At 39.4% G+C, this 16,960-nt stretch overlaps 1 protein-coding gene across 1 annotated transcript; it reads right to left on the reverse strand.

Moving 5' to 3' along the window:
* Positions 1 to 1,703: 1,703 nt before the first annotated feature.
* acer3 (alkaline ceramidase 3) lies at positions 1,704 to 15,151 on the reverse strand. The gene is made up of 11 exons (XM_084730702.1): positions 14,989 to 15,151; positions 10,814 to 10,924; positions 10,619 to 10,671; positions 10,346 to 10,398; positions 6,717 to 6,798; positions 6,570 to 6,605; positions 4,480 to 4,538; positions 4,264 to 4,365; positions 2,903 to 3,007; positions 2,770 to 2,815; positions 1,704 to 2,667 (listed from the first exon to the last, which is right to left on the reverse strand). Exons 1-11 carry the CDS (start codon positions 15,089 to 15,091, stop codon positions 2,614 to 2,616), a joined length of 804 nt encoding a protein of 267 aa, XP_084586828.1. The 5' UTR covers positions 15,092 to 15,151; the 3' UTR covers positions 1,704 to 2,613.
* Between the last annotated feature and the right edge of the window lie 1,809 nt (positions 15,152 to 16,960).

The following is a 16,960-nucleotide window of genomic DNA, read 5'->3' on the forward strand; positions in this document are numbered from 1 at the left end:
GGTATAAAGGTATTACTGTATACCCGGGTAGTAAGAAATCATGACGGCATGATTTTAAATACCTCCAAAAATACAGATACTCAGTGTCAGTGTCTCTGGACAAAGCAGCGCAGCTGAGCTGAGAAACATGGCGTCTGGAGGACAACTTTACAGACATAACTAGCTGAAAAGAAAAATGCCTCTGACCCTGTTTGGGAGTATTTTGGGTTTAGTCATAGAACCATCTGGGAAGTCATCCTTGGGAACTGTTTCGAAAAGGGCAGGCACTTTCGAAAAAACGATTGGCAGGTAATTGGATGACCCATTTGTCTATTATGTCTTACACAGGCTCACATCAACCAATCCGATCAACCAGCAGATCCATTGTTTGTTCAGTGAATGCGCTCTCTGCTGAGTGGAGGAAAAGGTGAGTTGTCGAGTTGTCGATTTGGCAGTAAAGGTACAGTATAGGTTTGTCAGTGAATACAGGCTGCAGCTTGTCAAGTCCAAAGCAAAGCTCCTGGGTATGTGTTTCCCTACTCCTGGAATAGTGTCACTCTGACATTTAGCTCATTAAGGGAGTAATATCTGCAGTGAAGTTGAACCTTTTTACAGAAATACCGTCATAATAGTGCATACTAGGGGTGGGAATCTTTGGGCACCTGCCGATTCGATTACGATTACGATTCAGGGGCTACGATTCGATTAAAAAACGATTATTGATGCATCTTTATGTATATTGATGCACTTTTTCACAAACACATTTCTTTTTGTCTCACTGAATAAGCATTCGTCACTTGCAATTTTTAAAAACAGCGCATTTGTAAGAAGAATTCATTTCGATTATATTTTATTAAACTATTGGAAATATGTGCAAACTGGAAAGTACCAACAGTAGCCACTAGTAGCCGCAGCAACAGCCTGCCGTCTCCCCGACTCCTCCGTCGGGTGGAATCAAGTTACGGCTTCTCATGTTTGTTGTGTTGCCAAAGTATTTTATTTTAGCTCGACACAACTTACATATAACGTGGCTCTTGTCCAGTTCGCTTCCGCCGTCGACGTTGTAGAAGCCGAAGTGTTTCCACACGGCTGCTTTTAAATTAGAAGGAGCTGTTCGGACCTCATGGCGAGGTGGCTGCCGGTCGGCCATGTTTGTTTTCCGCTGTGCGCGTGTCGCTCCAGGTGCGCGTCCCAAAGTGTCCCGGCGATGACGCGTACCGCACTTCTTAGTTCCACATTATTTAGAAGGTTCTGTATCACTTTAATTAACAGATTTAAATAATCGAAATTTGGACGTTTGTGAATCGATTCAGATTCGTCCACGTCCGAATCGCGATGCATCTAAGAATCGGAAATTTCCCCCACCCCTAGTGCATACCCTGGTAAAATATCAGCAGGGTATAAAATTAAGAAAAAATAGATACCGCCCAAGCCTACTGAGACATCAGATAATGCCTTGAGAAAGACAACAAGCGAGTTAAGCTGATGCACTTCCAGTGATGTTTCTTCCCGTTTGCATTTTTTGTCTGATCAAAGCCATCCGATGCTGGTCAAATCCCGACAAAGGGGTTCCTTAACGTCACATCCCCTGTGGGCTCAAGGGGTGGCTGCAAAATTCTAGTCCTTCACGGAGCACAGGTTTGTGTGCAGTATCACATTAAAAAGACTGTGAAAGCCTTTCTCTGTCCGCAGAAACTTGAGATGTACAAAGTGGTTCAACTTGCTTTGTGTTCCTGGGAAAACCCAAGCAAAATCAAAATGTATCAAAATGAGGTTTTGTAACAAAACTACAGGCATTGCATCTCTTGCTTGATTATAACGAGGTAAAAGATCAACATGTTTCACACATTACACAGCTGTTTGAAATCCCAGAGCAACTTTGGCAATGAAAAAAACAAAATAATTCCAGTCTTGGCATGTTTAGATAGGAAAATGTCTGGTAAAAATGAAGCCTGTGGCAAAGCAAAGTAAGAGGGAGACAGGTGAGCTATACTAACACAGTATCACTTTCACTTTCTAGCCAGCAGTTACTATCCCATATGTAGTGAGCACATCCAAAAACAATACAACACTCCTCAGAGAGGGATTTAACAACACTGTGTTGTAAGAAGAGCTCCCTCAGCTACTTGTTAAACTACACATAAGCAAAAGTCTTAGTTATGCTTTTGTTTGGGGATGTATTATACGAGAGTCAAATATCCACAGACAACTATATATATGCTAACGTGAATTCTGAATCAATGACACTGTTTTCCCTTTTCCCAAACCCAAATCAAGATCCTTAAACCTCTTCAACATTTACCACTGCAGTGGACTACACATCATATTTGCATTGAAAATGAATGAGCAAATAAAACTCTTACACTTCAATAAAATTACAGAAAAGCTAGTAAGCTAATAAATTATGATTAACGAAAAAAAAATCTTCCATTTCTTAAAACTGGACTCAGTGCTATGCTGTACTTAATAAATCCCCACAGTGCAGAACCGAAGGGTCCCTGGGGTGGCGCCTTGGGGTCCACCTGCTCCCTAGCTGTGGGCTGAGTTCCCAGCAGTGGGCGTTGGCAGGTCCCTGTGCTGATGGTGTCTGGGTATGGCAGTCACCATCCTTAAGTTGGTCCCCATCCCTTCATTTCAGCTTGTCTTCTGAGGTTCAATGTGCAATGTGGGCCAAACTCCACAAAGAAACTGACAAAAGTTAAGATAAAACAGGACAAATAAATAGAAGGAAGGAATGAATGTAATTAAATAAAAGCTAAAATTTAAACAAAGGCCACAGGCTGGACATACCTTTACTTTTGGTCTGTATTTGAGGTAGGTTGACCTGATCTGAAGGCTGAAAAAACATGAACATTAGGTCTTAATACAAATGAACATTTCTCACCACAATGAAACTCACTGCAGTTGACTTATGGGAGCTTACCTGAGAAGTATGTGCAGGTAGGAGCCAAGGCCAGTGAAGATGTGCCACCAGGCATGGAACTGTGTTACTACTCCAACACCAGGGGGAAGTGTTTGTCTACTGGCTCTGAGAGAGCAAACAAGTGTTGACACAGCAATTTGAATTAATAACAAAATAAAAACTGAGTCTCCTACTGTATGATATTCTCTTCTATTAATGATGATTTAAGATAATGTTTTCATATCATGCATTTTAAATGAAATAAATAAAGTTGGCAAAACTTTATTTGAAGGGGTGTGCAGAAGACTGTCATGACACTGTCATAACCATGTCATGACACCTGTCATGAACATGAAGGAGTGTTTGTGACAGTTCATTAAGTGTCATTCCATCAAGTATGCCATTTTTAAAGCAAAGCTGACATAGTTTGAGATGTCTTTGTCATGACAACTTGACATTATCAAAGTTTAAGATGGCACTTATCCTGTTTTAACACAGCATTTAACTATCATGTACAGTTGGTTTTGCCATTATGAGACCATTATAAGTATGTCATGAACATTTTCCTTGTCTTCAACTCAAGCAATTATCATCTGGACTTGTTGCAACAAAGACATTAGTGGTTTGATGAATGTCAGATTGTCATAACGAAGACAAATGATCCCACTTGGTTGAGGTCAAGGGAATTATTCATGATACTGTTATAAAAGCACTTGACAGTGTAATAAAACTTGACGGCATCTATATGACAAGTTTAAAATGTACCACTTTATATGAGGTCAAGGAAAACATTCACAACACTCTTAACAGTTTCTTTAAGTTTGGTAATGTCAAGTTGTGACAAAGACATTGACAGATTATGCTGTCTTGGTTAATGTCAAGTTGTCATAACAAAGCCATTTTGTCTTGGTTAATGCAGTGTAATAACAGAAACTTGTCAAACAATGCCTACTTTGTTTTTTTTTTTAAATTATACTTAAAGACAACAGTCATAAACATTCACAAAGACTTACATTAATGACAGGTGTCATGACATGGTCATCACAGTGTCATGACAGTCTTATGCACACCCCTTCAAAGAAAGTGTTAGCATAAAGTTAAAGTTTGATTTCTTATTCCACAGGAAGTGAGTTGATACATATCAAGGCAGTGACATGACTTTGAGTTTGCCTGACTTGTCACTGAGATGAGAAAAATGCACTACACTACAGAAACTATATGATATCACATAAAGAATGTCACCAACTGTGGACATGAACATTTTCTACACCACTGCAATTAAAAGGAGAGTAATCAACTGCTCTCAGAATTCCAAAATTGATTCTGAGCAAGTTAATGCAAAGCACATAGAAGCTCAATATTTTTCCAAGACAAATTCTCACCTTAATGTGTCACAGAAGATATTGTCGATGTTCCACAGTAGGAACCCTAACATGAAGACTCCTAAGGAGGTGTAACACAGCGGTCTGAGCCATGGGTACACCCTAACATTGAAACAAGAACAACAAGCAAGTTGTTACTTCATTGAATATTAATGATCAGCCATTCCTTTGATATGTTAATGTTATTCATTTTAATCGTCCACTTGGCAAGCTTACCACGTAACAATGAAGATAGATCGCATGACTAAGCAAGCTACTAGAGCACCGTACATGACCTGGAGGAAGACACGAGAAGAAATGCTTATTTAGCTTTGAAACACAGAGAGGGCTCAGTGTATCAATTCATCTCAACTGCTACGGTCCTAAGCTCGAACTGTCTTAAGTCCAGTAACTAGAGAGAGCTCTGTATCAGAGCTTAAGACTTAATCTTTAACAATGGTTTTAAAGGAACAATGTTACAATTGTGTGTCCAAAAATTTTGTACTACAGGGGGGTTAAGGAGAAACAGATGAGATTTCAGTGAGCTCAGAATAATAATCTCATTTATTTCTCCTAACGCAAAGAAAAGAAGATTGTGAGAAGCAAGTTGTTCGTCCGCCCCCTCCTCAGGCAGCAGGAACAGCCTGAGGAGTTCAGTGACTGCTGGCTCTACTCCCTTCTAACTTAAATGTTAGAAATATATAATCCTTCTAAAGAATTATTAATGATTTCTTATGACTCATAAACAGACACTAACTCATTCGGCAAACATTCAGCTTTAATTTGAACTCTGATTAATGTGAAACAATAACACAAGTATAAGGAATATCAAATGAGGAACATGCTAGCTAATGTGTGGTTGTCAGAGAAGTGAGTATTTCCACTTAAAATGTTTCCTCAAACTCTGATAACAAATCATGGTTGTTTTATAATTTATTACACTAAATATATTTTTTAGATTTCTCCTTTAACTAGTAATATTTCATTGCAATTGTTAACAGTTTTCTTCAGTCTATGGACTAGTTGATTCTTTGGCAAATTAATAAATCAATATTAGCACAGCTTAGTTTATATACTTTTGCAACCTATAAATTCATTCTGCTAAATCAGCGTTTCCCAAATTGGGGTTGGATAGATACACCTGCAGGGTCAAAAGATTATTAAAGTAATAATGTCTTTCATACTAAATTAGGCCTGCCTTTTCTGAGTCACCAAGCCTGATAATCAGATTGAACGTTATTTTGTTTTCACTTGAGTTGAATTGGGGAGACTGGAGATGTGGACTAACTTTTATCTCTTCAGGACTAATAATCCTTAAAAAGAAAAACCTCTCTTTGGTTGAACTGGACACAACTCATGTCTACACTATGGTCATAAGCTGAAATGAGAGGTCACACAACCCACACCCAATTGATTATAAAATTAACTGCCAACTGTTCTGATAATTGCTTAATTTGTTTGAGCAATTTTCTAAGAGAAAAATCATAATTCTCCAATTTCAGCTTCATAAGTGTGAATATTTTTTGGTTTCTTTACTCCAATATGACAGTAAACTGAATATCTTTGGGTGGTGAGTAAAACAAGACATTTGAGGACATCATCTTGGACTCAAACACTGATCAACATTTTTCACAGTTTTCTGACATTTTAAAACAAACAACTGCTAATCGAGAAAATAATCGAGCGATTAATCTACTATGAAAATAATCGTTAGTTGTGGTCCTAAAACACACATAAATGAGACAACCCAACACAAAGGGCTGGATGCATTCAGTATATTCTCCATTTACATGCTCACTTCTCTCCAATAGGACAACATTGTAAGTCTGGTTATGAACCCTCATAGGGCAGTGTGATTAGTAAACAAAGTCACAGCTTTGTCCTTGCTGTTGTAAAGCAACACAAACAATGTGAGTCTCTACACAGGTACAGACAAATATTGAACATAACAGAAGTGGCTGTGCTTATCTTAAACGGTTTATGTGGTTACTGAACAGGGTTGGATTTATGAGATTCTTCTTTTTCTTGGCAACAGCTGTTTAATTCCATAGATAAGGATTCAGCGCTGAGTTTGGGGCTTAGTAACTGATTTTTTTTACGCTACACCAACAAACAACAAACACTAAAATGCAACTGAATGCTTCATTTTGCATACCTGATTTGATATTAAATGTTCAACAACTAGCATGCACTAAACTGAGTGGTGCATGCTGTGTTGACAAGCCCATTGTTTACACAAGGTAAAAATGACTTAAGGCACACCAAGCCCTGATGGCAAACAAAGAGCAATCTGAGCCAGGTGATCAGAACACAGAGCACTCCCTTACCTGGTGAAAGACTGGCTCCTTCCACTGTAAGTAGACCTGCAAAAACAAATACAGAAACTACTTGAGACAAAGCAATGGTATGTTATGCTTCATTTACAGTATGGTTCAAAGTAAAAGATTACCGTTATAGCCAATGTGGATACTCACCACTGTGACTGAGACACTGAAGATTAATAATAATGCGATAGGAAACAAGCTGATGCTGTTCCCTTGTTTGAAGCATTCATATCTGAAGAAAAAAATAAGTTTGTTTATCTTACATGTTCAATTTGAATAAACAAAGAATGGAGAGCAAATAATGGAAGGTTACGTGTGTGACCCAAGTTCTCAGGATCTCTCCACCCTGCATATTCCAAATAAAGGATGTTAATTGATTAATCACCGTAAAGAATTTAATACTAATTGATTAATCAATAATTTATGTTTTGTGTACCATTTCTCTGGAGCTCATAGGTTTTCTCAAGATTTGGTTTGGACTGTCTTGTTTCACATAATTAATGTGACGCTGGGATTGTTTAAATAAAACTTTAAAAGCTTAAACTGTGTTTTGTATCTTATTGATTATTAATAATTAATCCACTGCTACGGCATTCAGCTATGGGTTAAGGAAAATGGGGTTGACAATGGGCGAGGATATTGTTGTGTATTTTGTGTTCAGCCTCTGAAGCTTGAAACAAAGTTAGCTGGCTGCCTAGACTGAAAGCTAAGCCAAGCTAACAACGGAATGACTGAAAGAAACACGCCAACAGCAGCCTGCAGAAAAGAAACACCGCTGACACTAATGAAACCAAGGGTCTTAGATTCACCTAACTGGGCAGGACTATTAAACTCCTGCCTTACAGTAACTCTGAAGGGACACACTACCTCAAATAGAGAGAACTGGTAAATCATGATGTTACGATGGCAGAGGGCTTAGTGAATGATGACTGTCAACTATCACGATAGATGATGGCATTATCAATCAGTCCAACACTAAAGAATGTACACGTTTGCAACCTTATTCCATATGTATGAGGACTGACCCCCACAGGGCAGTTGATGTGGATACTGTTTACGAAACTAATTCATTGATGGCAATACAGTTCGTGTACTTCTGTACTTATACATCCTGTTTTGAGTGCAGAAGTGTGCTCACATATACCAAAACTAAGCACACTGTATGTACATGGATGTTGTACTCAAAATGTCCAAAAGTTGACTGTAGAACGCTGGACACTTCTCGTCCTCAACATGGCTACCTAGTGGAAGAGGCGGGGCTACCAAACTTGTGAACATGGCAGCCCAGGTGGCCAAGGAAGTAGCTGCAGTGACTACAGTGGCCACAGAGAACTCTGAATTATTAAGACATAAGTCCTGCATGTATATTTATCAATAAGTCCTATTATACTGTTATCGGATTGAAGCCACCAATATGTGTTTTTGGTTAAGATAGTAAAGATGACAAATCAAATATAAATCAATATATTTGGAGGAGAGACATTATGATGTATTTTTAACCTCACTGCGATCATCATTTCTGGTGAGGGCACAAAGGCTGTCCTTGATTTGAGACAGCACCACCCTGTCGAAATTCATACACTAGGCAAGTGAGAACATAGTGTGGAAAGTGTACTACTTGACAGTGTATTAATGGAAGTATCTGAAATGAGACACAGCAATAGTTATTTTAGTTAGATTGGAACTTGTTGGAGCAGCCTTTGTTGAGAGAGCCTCAGAGAACCTGGGTTACACATAGAACCTTTCCCTCTATTTCGTGTGAATATATTCCACAGGGAATATATACAAGTCACACAGTGGAGATAACAAGTTGACCCAGCTGTGCCTGCACAGTTCAAATGAGACTTCGTCACCACCGCAGCACTCATCCATGTTCTCAGATACAGGAATGGTTCAATAATCACAGCCTAGATGCAAAACATCACCACAGCTTAGCTGGCCCTGCCAGATGATACCAGACCAGACCAGGCATAAATGGGAAAGCCACTCAGTTTGCCAGCAAGGTTGCAAGTAGAGATGTCCCAATCACATTTTTTTGCCCCCGAGTCTGAGTCATTTGACTTTTACTGTCTGCCGATACCGAGTCCTGATTCGATACTTCAGCAATGCATTAATAAGAAGAAGAAAAAAGAGAACACATCCACATTTCCACCACACGAAATGCCCAATTTGCACACATTACAAGTGGCTGTTGCACTGCCTTCGCTGTCCAGTTTAAAATACCTCCAAACTGCAGACATTTTAGGTTGAAATGCAAGGCATAACACCAACACAGGATTAACCCTTAGGAAGAGGCAGGACTCCTCATTCACCTAAAGGACATGGAACATCCTCCATACATTTAGCTGACACAATGACCAACCAGAATGCCAACTTGAGAGAAAGCCATTTCTGCTCCACTGTTTTAACAGGCTCATGTTGCAAGGCTGACAACCCCTTGGAGGAGACAGTTGCCTTTGAGAAACTGAGCAATAATGTTCCCCTGGCCTGGCCTCACTCAGCTGGCATTTCATGTTCCAGTGCTTGCTTGCTCCTGCTCCAAACAGACCATTTTCTCTGCACAACTGTGAATGCTTGTGACACAGACAGGGGCTGCACTTATATGCACTATGCACGTATACTGCCTCTAATAGGTGACTGACTCCTTTTCCTATTATCAGTAGTTCTGATGTGCCACATTTGATGTCACAAATGCCTTGGAAAACAGGGTTATATTTAACACTAGAAAGCACCATGGAGGCCAGTGATAATGCTATGGTGGTTAATCTGTACAATTTTGTATTTCTGTTTCTCATTTAAAATCAACGCTGACTAATCTGGAACTAGGGCTGCACGATATTGGAAAAAACTGACATTGCGATTTTTTTAACCCTGCGATATATATATTGCGATATGAAAAAATACAGGAATTTTCACCATATGACTTGAATAGCACTTTATGTTATGCTGCACTGATGCCATCTTGTGGACAATTAACCTGCACTGATCTTGCGACTCACTCCATATGCAGGGGCGTGGTCTGCTTTGGCAAACTGATTAAGAACGATCGTGATTGGTGGATCGCTGTGTGCACTGTGTGTCAGGTACCCTTGAAATTAGATGAGAACACGTTTAGTTCATTTGCCTCCTACATCGCAGGACCTACAATGCGCACACGTACATTGCGATGACAATGCTCAAACGATATATTGTGCAGCTCTATCTGGAACAATGTTCAGGTGCAGCTTTTACGGAAATGGATAGAATTTATCTGAGATAACGAAGAGTTGCAGATGTGTTGGTTGATGGGTTTTTGTTCAGTGTAAACAGGACTTTAGTGTCGCTATCTACCCCCTCATACATTTAGCATGCTAGCACAGAGGCCTGAGGTAGATCTTGGTACTTACTCCTGCACACAAACAACACCAATGAAGAAAAAGCTACAGCTTAAGAACGTCTGCCCATGTGCTCCGTGGTCTGATATCGCAAGGGACTTTGACTGTATGCATTAAACAGTGCTGCTGCTGTTTAGCCACACTTCAACCACGGCGGTGTAGCTACCTGCTGGGAAGCAAACCTGCCACCTCTTATGACAAGATACAGAATATGGAGAGTGGAAAGAGATACTAGAGTCCAGTCTATAATCAATAGTTCCATTACATACAGCAACAAGAAGATGACACTGTACTTTCTTAGAATCAATCAACTGATCACTGGTGGGATTTACTGGTTCATTTTACAGACAATCACACTAAATATGTTCACGTAAATGCGTCAATGACAGTAAATAAGCCACTTACAGACAGTAGACAAAGACGCATGTGCTGTAAATCATGGGTAACTCGTCCAGTAACTGCAAATGAAAATACAGAGAAAACACATAATACATCACTATAGGATTACATTGTTTCAGCATAATTTAACATTGCATTAGCCAGCAAAAGTTTGACCTCATATTTCCTTTACACATATTTCCCAAGGCATGAATGCAGTTTCAGCAAGAAATGATTCTAAACACACTTTTTGCTGACAAATTAAGATTATTTATATTTCAGTGTAACACTGTAGCCCACCTGCATCTCATACAGCAGCGTCATGTGGAAGCACCAGGAACCAACGCCAACAGCTGGGTGACACACAGACAACCCCACAAAACTTTAAACTGAATTCAGGACATTCTCACATGTGCGCAATATGACCGACAGCATCAGCAGTAAATTAATGTCACTAATGCAGAGCCACGTAATTTGTGTTTTCAAAAGACGAACCTGCCAGTCCAAGGAAAGAGCAGATGTAGCGAAACTCGAGGCCATCGCGGAACGTCTGTATGGCCCCACAAATGGGAGGAAGAATCATAATCAGGTTGCTGACAGTGTTCCCTGTTCAGAAAGACAGCAGAGACAAATTAGAACCAGGTGACATGACCTGTGTGATATTTGATCAGCTCTGAGATTGGGTGACATGACAGCAGTGAGAGTTCAGCCTGAGACAGCCTGGGTTACATGTTGTGATCATTATAACAACCGCATGAATGGTGTCTTATTACAGAAACCTGATCACTCCAATGGAGTTCATGCACACTCTTCTGCTGCTACGTTTGCTGCCATCGGACATGATATTTTCTGTTGTATTACCTCAATAGAATTGCACAGCACTGAAATATTGAAATTCATGTGGATCAGTCACTTTAACATAATACTTGTGATACAGTAGTACAACTGCCACTTATTGTTTCATAGCTGCAATGTTAGGCCTAGTTGAACAATTGTAAAATGAATGACACAAAATGAATCAGCAATAAGTTTAAATGATTTTTCAAGCAAAAATGCCAAAAAACCTGCTTGGTGCAGATTCTAAAATATACTAATTTGCCTCTTACTTGTGTAAAAGAAATATTATTGGCTTTTGGACCATTAGTTGGACCAATGAGACATTTGACTGAATCACCTTGGATTCTATCCTGACACACCAGATGGGCTGTTACACAGAATTATCTAGGAAGTCATCCTTAGAAACTGTTAGGAAAAGGGCTGGCACTTTCAAAAAACATTTGGCAGGTGATTGGATGAACCATCTGCCTATCACCTCTATTAGGGGCTAACTTCAGCCAATCAGAACAACAAACCATATCTCGTAGTAGGAGAGTTACCTTGAGAGTCAGCTGGATTTGTGAGATCGCGAGATCACGTGAGAATCCTTCAGTTCTGTGTAACAAACCATCTGGTGTTTCAGGCTACTGCCAGTGGAGCCAGCTGGCAAATCAAACTGCTTCAGTGCTCTTCTTTCAATCGAGGAATAGTCTCCAGTTCTGATATAACTGATGCTAGCTAAAACCACGTATGAAGCTGCCTGTAGATGCATATTGGTTGCAATAATCAGATACCCTAAAGCCTGGCAAGATCGATTCTTGTGTGACCTTGCAAATCGAGCTGCCTCGCAAGGTAACTTGGACTCTAAACAGGTTTCAAAATAACTATGTGGTCTATCTGCCACTGGCTGGTAAAAAAAAAGCAATCAGCAAAACAACAGGCAGATCATTCAATTATGAAAAGAATTTCAGTTATAGTCCTAGCTGTTTTACAATGTCTTGTATTATTTTGTGTTACAGATGTCATTTTCACTCATTTGTAAGCTTAAAGATGCAAAAAAATATCAATAGTTTGTAAAGAAGCTGAACTGAACTGAGGTATGACAGCACAGCTGAGAGTATGGAGGTGAAAAAGACTTCCAACAACTATCTTAACAGTTTGCCTCAAGCAAAATGTTTCAGCCTTATCTGTAAGTGGCCATCAGTTGAACTAGAGTTTGTGTATGTAAACCTCCCTCCCTTTGGCCATTGCTATGTACTTACTATACTGTTGATACACCATGAGGCCCACAGAGAACCTGATAAAACAGAGCAAGACACTGAGTCTGCTCTCTCTGGGTGTGGTGATATACAAATTCAGGTGTGGTACTTTGAAAACTAATACTGCTGACTAGTATGTTCATAACCAATATGACACTTTATCTTTATCTATCTGTCTGATAAAAGCCGAGGTGTTTCAAGGCGAGTCCTTACAGTAAATATTTTAAAATGTGTGGACTTTGGTTACTGATAATCAATGTACACTTGCCAAGAATATTAGAGCATGAGAGCGTTTTGTTTTTCATGTTTCAATGACAACTGCAAAGATCTGAATGTGACGAGATGCCTGTCGCTTTTGTGAGAGACAGACCTCCCTCTGTTTCTGCCTTCTACCGTCACCATGTGCTGATAGTTTTTAGAGGGAGATTGTACACAAAAGCACACATCAGTTGAGGATTAAAATCACACTGGTGTCTCTTTTCCACGTGAACAATACCACATTCCAGCCATTGTAACTTGAATCGCCGTTTAAAAGCCAAACAATTCCTCTGCTGCTGAAAACAACTATCTAGCTAGAACAGCGTGTGTCATTTGTGCAAACAAAAACTTCAACTGTCAGTATCCAGGATGTGCTGTGTTCACACCAGTGCCACTATGCTTCAACATTTCAATAAAATGTATGAAAACAGTATGTTGAATACTTTAGGGCCCACAAAATGTATTCTATAACTAATGGGCACACACCTGCAGGATGCAATGTGGTTTTATTTGTGTCAATGAAAACATCACAAAGGATATGATGCCATTCCAAATCATTGAGAGGTTTGCAGCTTCAAACTTGGGGCACATCATTTTGGTATGTGTATCTGTACTTCTAGAAGATTTTCAGCATAATTAAACAATACCATGATTGTACTGATAACCGCAATAATCAGGATCCAAAATTAGGGCCAGCAAAATACTGGTAAGATATAGACGTAACATAGACGTTAGAGATACCAATATTAGGGAATAGAGAAAATCAAATCTCAATATATAACACAATATTCTATATCTTATGTTATTAAGATGCCATTTTCATGGATTCTGGTTTTATTTTGCTGTTCTGAAGAACTCTGTAACTATGTTTTGAAATGTACTTTAAAAATCTAATTTATATATTGTATATAAAATCCAGAGTTATGTCAACTTTATTTCATTTTGTTTTATTAATTATGAATAGAAGTAGCTCAGTCTGTAAGGACTTGGCTTGGGAACTGAAGGGTCCCTGGTTCAAGTCCTGCACAGACCAAAGTATGGAGTGTAGACCCTGTAGCTGGAGAGGTGGCAGTTGACCTCCTGGGCACTGCTGAGGTGCCTGTGAGCAAGGCATTGAACCCCTAACTGCTCAGGGTGTCTGAGTATTTATATGTGTGCAGCCCCCTTGCTCTGAAATCTCTCCAAAGTCTGTCTATAGATGCTGTATGTGCATATGTGCATATTTCGCGCCTGTGTATGCATAAAAAAAATTACACCAGTGAAAAATGTAATTTCCCCTGGGGGATTAATAAAGAATGCCTTCTTCTTCTAAATAAAAAACACAAATATGCTATAAAACAAACAAAAAAACCTGATAAATACAATCTCAATTAATCAACAATTATGTTCTGTTTTGTTTTGTGTTTTTTAGTTTTCACATCATACATGCACCCAGATGCCATTTTAGCTTTGATATAGCTGTGAGCAGCCAATATCAGGCCAGTGATCTGGCTCTAGCTATATCACTACAAAGGCCTCTTGGCATAGACAAAATATAGTAAACTCTGACCCACTTGGCTTTAGTATATCTTGAACTGTTGCATCACTTAGCACCCTGACCACCAACTGACTGTCACTGACTGAGAAAACTGACTGTACTCCAGAAACTTTATCTTCAGTTCTGCAGTGAATCCATAGTGAATGTATATGAATCACAGCTGACAGAGGACAGTGAGTGGACTAGCTCACGTCTAAACATAAGATAAAGGTTCCTGAGGAACCAGTTTTTATCGTTAGATAGAGCAAAGAGGCGCCCTGATAGTATGAAGGAAATGTTTTATCAAGTTTCAAATGGTGCCTATGACTGACTGCTGCACCTTGTGAAAGCAAACAGTAAAGACCACGTTAGAGTCGAGTTGAAATACAAATAACGTTAACTGCAGGCTAATAAGTGTGACGTGTCTATGATAACGTTAGCTAACACTCAGTGCACCGGGCGGAATAACAGCCTACAGTAGAGCTTCATGCAAAACAGCTCGACACAGAACAGGTTGACTGGCCATATCTCCGCGGCGGACAGCTTATCTTTTTCCTCATTACAGCTCTAGTTGGTTTAATACCGTGTAAGCTAACACTTAGCTTATAATAAGTGACCGACAATTCATACGAGCTAACACGATAACGTGAGTCCACTAAATGACTGTTAGAACCGCTGCTCATACTTCATGTTTACGTTATTCAGGAGAGACTGTACTGTACCGACCACTGTATGACCGACCTCCCCCCCAAAAAAGTCTCCAAAAACGAACCACAAATTCGCCATTTTTGGTACGAATGGTGCAGTTACATTTTACTTACAAAATTCCGCGATGTAAAAAGAGACGACATAATTTTCTTCACACCAGTCCAGCGTTGAGGTCGGCCGCCCCCAGTATCCTTGCCTGTCTATCGAGGGAGCCATGATGGAAGAGGAGGAGGAGGCTGTGGGTGCTAACGGGTTTGTAGTCCCATCACCGGGAGCACAGAGAGAGAGGGAGGGAGAAAGAGAGAGCACTCCTCCCGCCCTCCTCCTGCTCTACAGCTATGGAGACAAAGTCCAATACGACTGCTGATACTATTACAGATAATTAAACCCTAATTACCACCTACCACTGATAACACCAAGTAAATACAGGGTTTTCATTAGCAAGCCAGCATGTTTGCTATTCTTCTTTTTTTCTTTTTTTTTTTTACTTTGAAGGGGTAGTTCACCTAAAATCCAGTCATTATATACTCCACAAAACACTGCTTTTCACAGGAAAACAGCGTTGCGGAATCTCCCAAACAAAGGAAGGCAATGGTGACCAGTTTTGAAATGGAAAAAGCAACAGAAATAACATAAAATGCCTCCATACTGCTAATAATTCAAAGCAAATGATCGACAGTAAAGATTAAGGTATTTAGGCAACTTGGCATGTTGGGGCGAGCAGTATGAAGGCATTTTATGTTTTGTTTTGTTTTTTTGTTCGAAAACTGGTCACCATTGACTTACATTGATTGGAAGATTTTGCAACGCAACACCCCAAAAGTAACCGCCTTAAAGACAGACCACATACAAGAGAATAAGAAGAAAAATAGCTTAGGTTCTTTTCCTGTGTACTTTACAGTACAGGAAGTCATAGCAACCAAATGAAGTAGTTTCAGTTCAGTACTTTATTGCCACATCAGCAATTACTGGACAGAAATTTATCATGCAGCCCAGACGAAAGTGGAACCAGGACAACATCACAACAGTCAAGATAATGACACAAGCAGAACAGGACGTCCATTAGTGATAATACAAGATGCAAGATATATGTATCATTACACAGGGTTGCATTGTGAGATTATAATGTCGTTCCCTATTTGCAACTCAAAAAAACAACATATAAAATTACACACAGTACACTGACACCAAAAAATACATTTGAAAATTTTAAAAGCAGTTTCCAGATATCATGACCCAACATCTCTGCGGCCAATATCTACAAAACTCAGCAACTCACTCCAAAACTATTGAGATGGTTAAATAGCACTACAGGCCAGAGGAAAAATATGTACTTTTGATTTTGGGGTGAATGTCCCTTTAAGTTTCATGAGGAATGATACAACAGACTATAAAAAGACCAAGATATAGTCAGCTTGTTGAATTATGAAATGAAGGATGGCTTTATGAGTAAGTGTTGTCTCTGGAACACTCCTGCATTACATACTTCTGTATCTCCCACCTAATGAACAGCATACAGTCAGGTACAAGACTGTATACAGTACATCACACTATATAAGCAGGCTGTCACATTACAGTTTTTCAGTTTTTTTCAAAACCCCTCATACCATCTGCATTACCAACATGCATCCGAATGATTAATCTCATCTCCACAACTCACTCAAACCACCAACACATATCATACATGTCTCAAAATAAGGTTATTCAACCAAATCACTGGACATGGAAAGAATACATTGAAGAATGCATTGTCACACATGGCAAGTTAACCTAAAAAAACAAAACACACAGCATTACATAAATGACGAACTTATATCATTTTTTGACATAAGTTAATATGTGCTGTGAAGTGTGTAATCAACTCTGTCTCCTGCTTTTGGGCACAAGAAGGCTTTCAGTTGAAATTGCAATCAGCTTAGTTTGGAACAATTATTATTTCATCTTATTGTAAACACAATTTGCAATTTACAGTTTCATTTAGTAGATGCTTTTATCCAAAGCGACATACATCTGAGACTTATTTAAGTGCCACAGAGCAAAGTTCAAGTATGACAGGATGTAGATACCTACAGGCAGCACCAGCAG

This window comes from Lutjanus erythropterus, chromosome 11, assembly GCF_056507025.1.
Source record: "Lutjanus erythropterus isolate fLutEry1 chromosome 11, fLutEry1.hap2, whole genome shotgun sequence".
Taxonomy (NCBI): domain Eukaryota; kingdom Metazoa; phylum Chordata; class Actinopteri; order Lutjaniformes; family Lutjanidae; genus Lutjanus; species Lutjanus erythropterus.

What these genes read in the sequence shown, in the direction of transcription:
- acer3 (XM_084730702.1), bottom strand. Translation starts at nt 15,091, where the DNA reads ATGGCTCCCTCGATAGACAGGCAAGGATACTGGGGGCGGCCGACCTCA. An exon ending in CTCTTTCCTTGGACTGGCAG is followed by an intron (nt 10,672 to 10,813) that starts GTTCGTCTTTTG and finishes TGTGTCACCCAG; the next exon opens with CTGTTGGCGTTGGTTCCTGG. An exon ending in TCTATCTTCATTGTTACGTG is followed by an intron (nt 4,366 to 4,479) that starts GTAAGCTTGCCA and finishes TTTCAATGTTAG; the next exon opens with GGTGTACCCATGGCTCAGAC.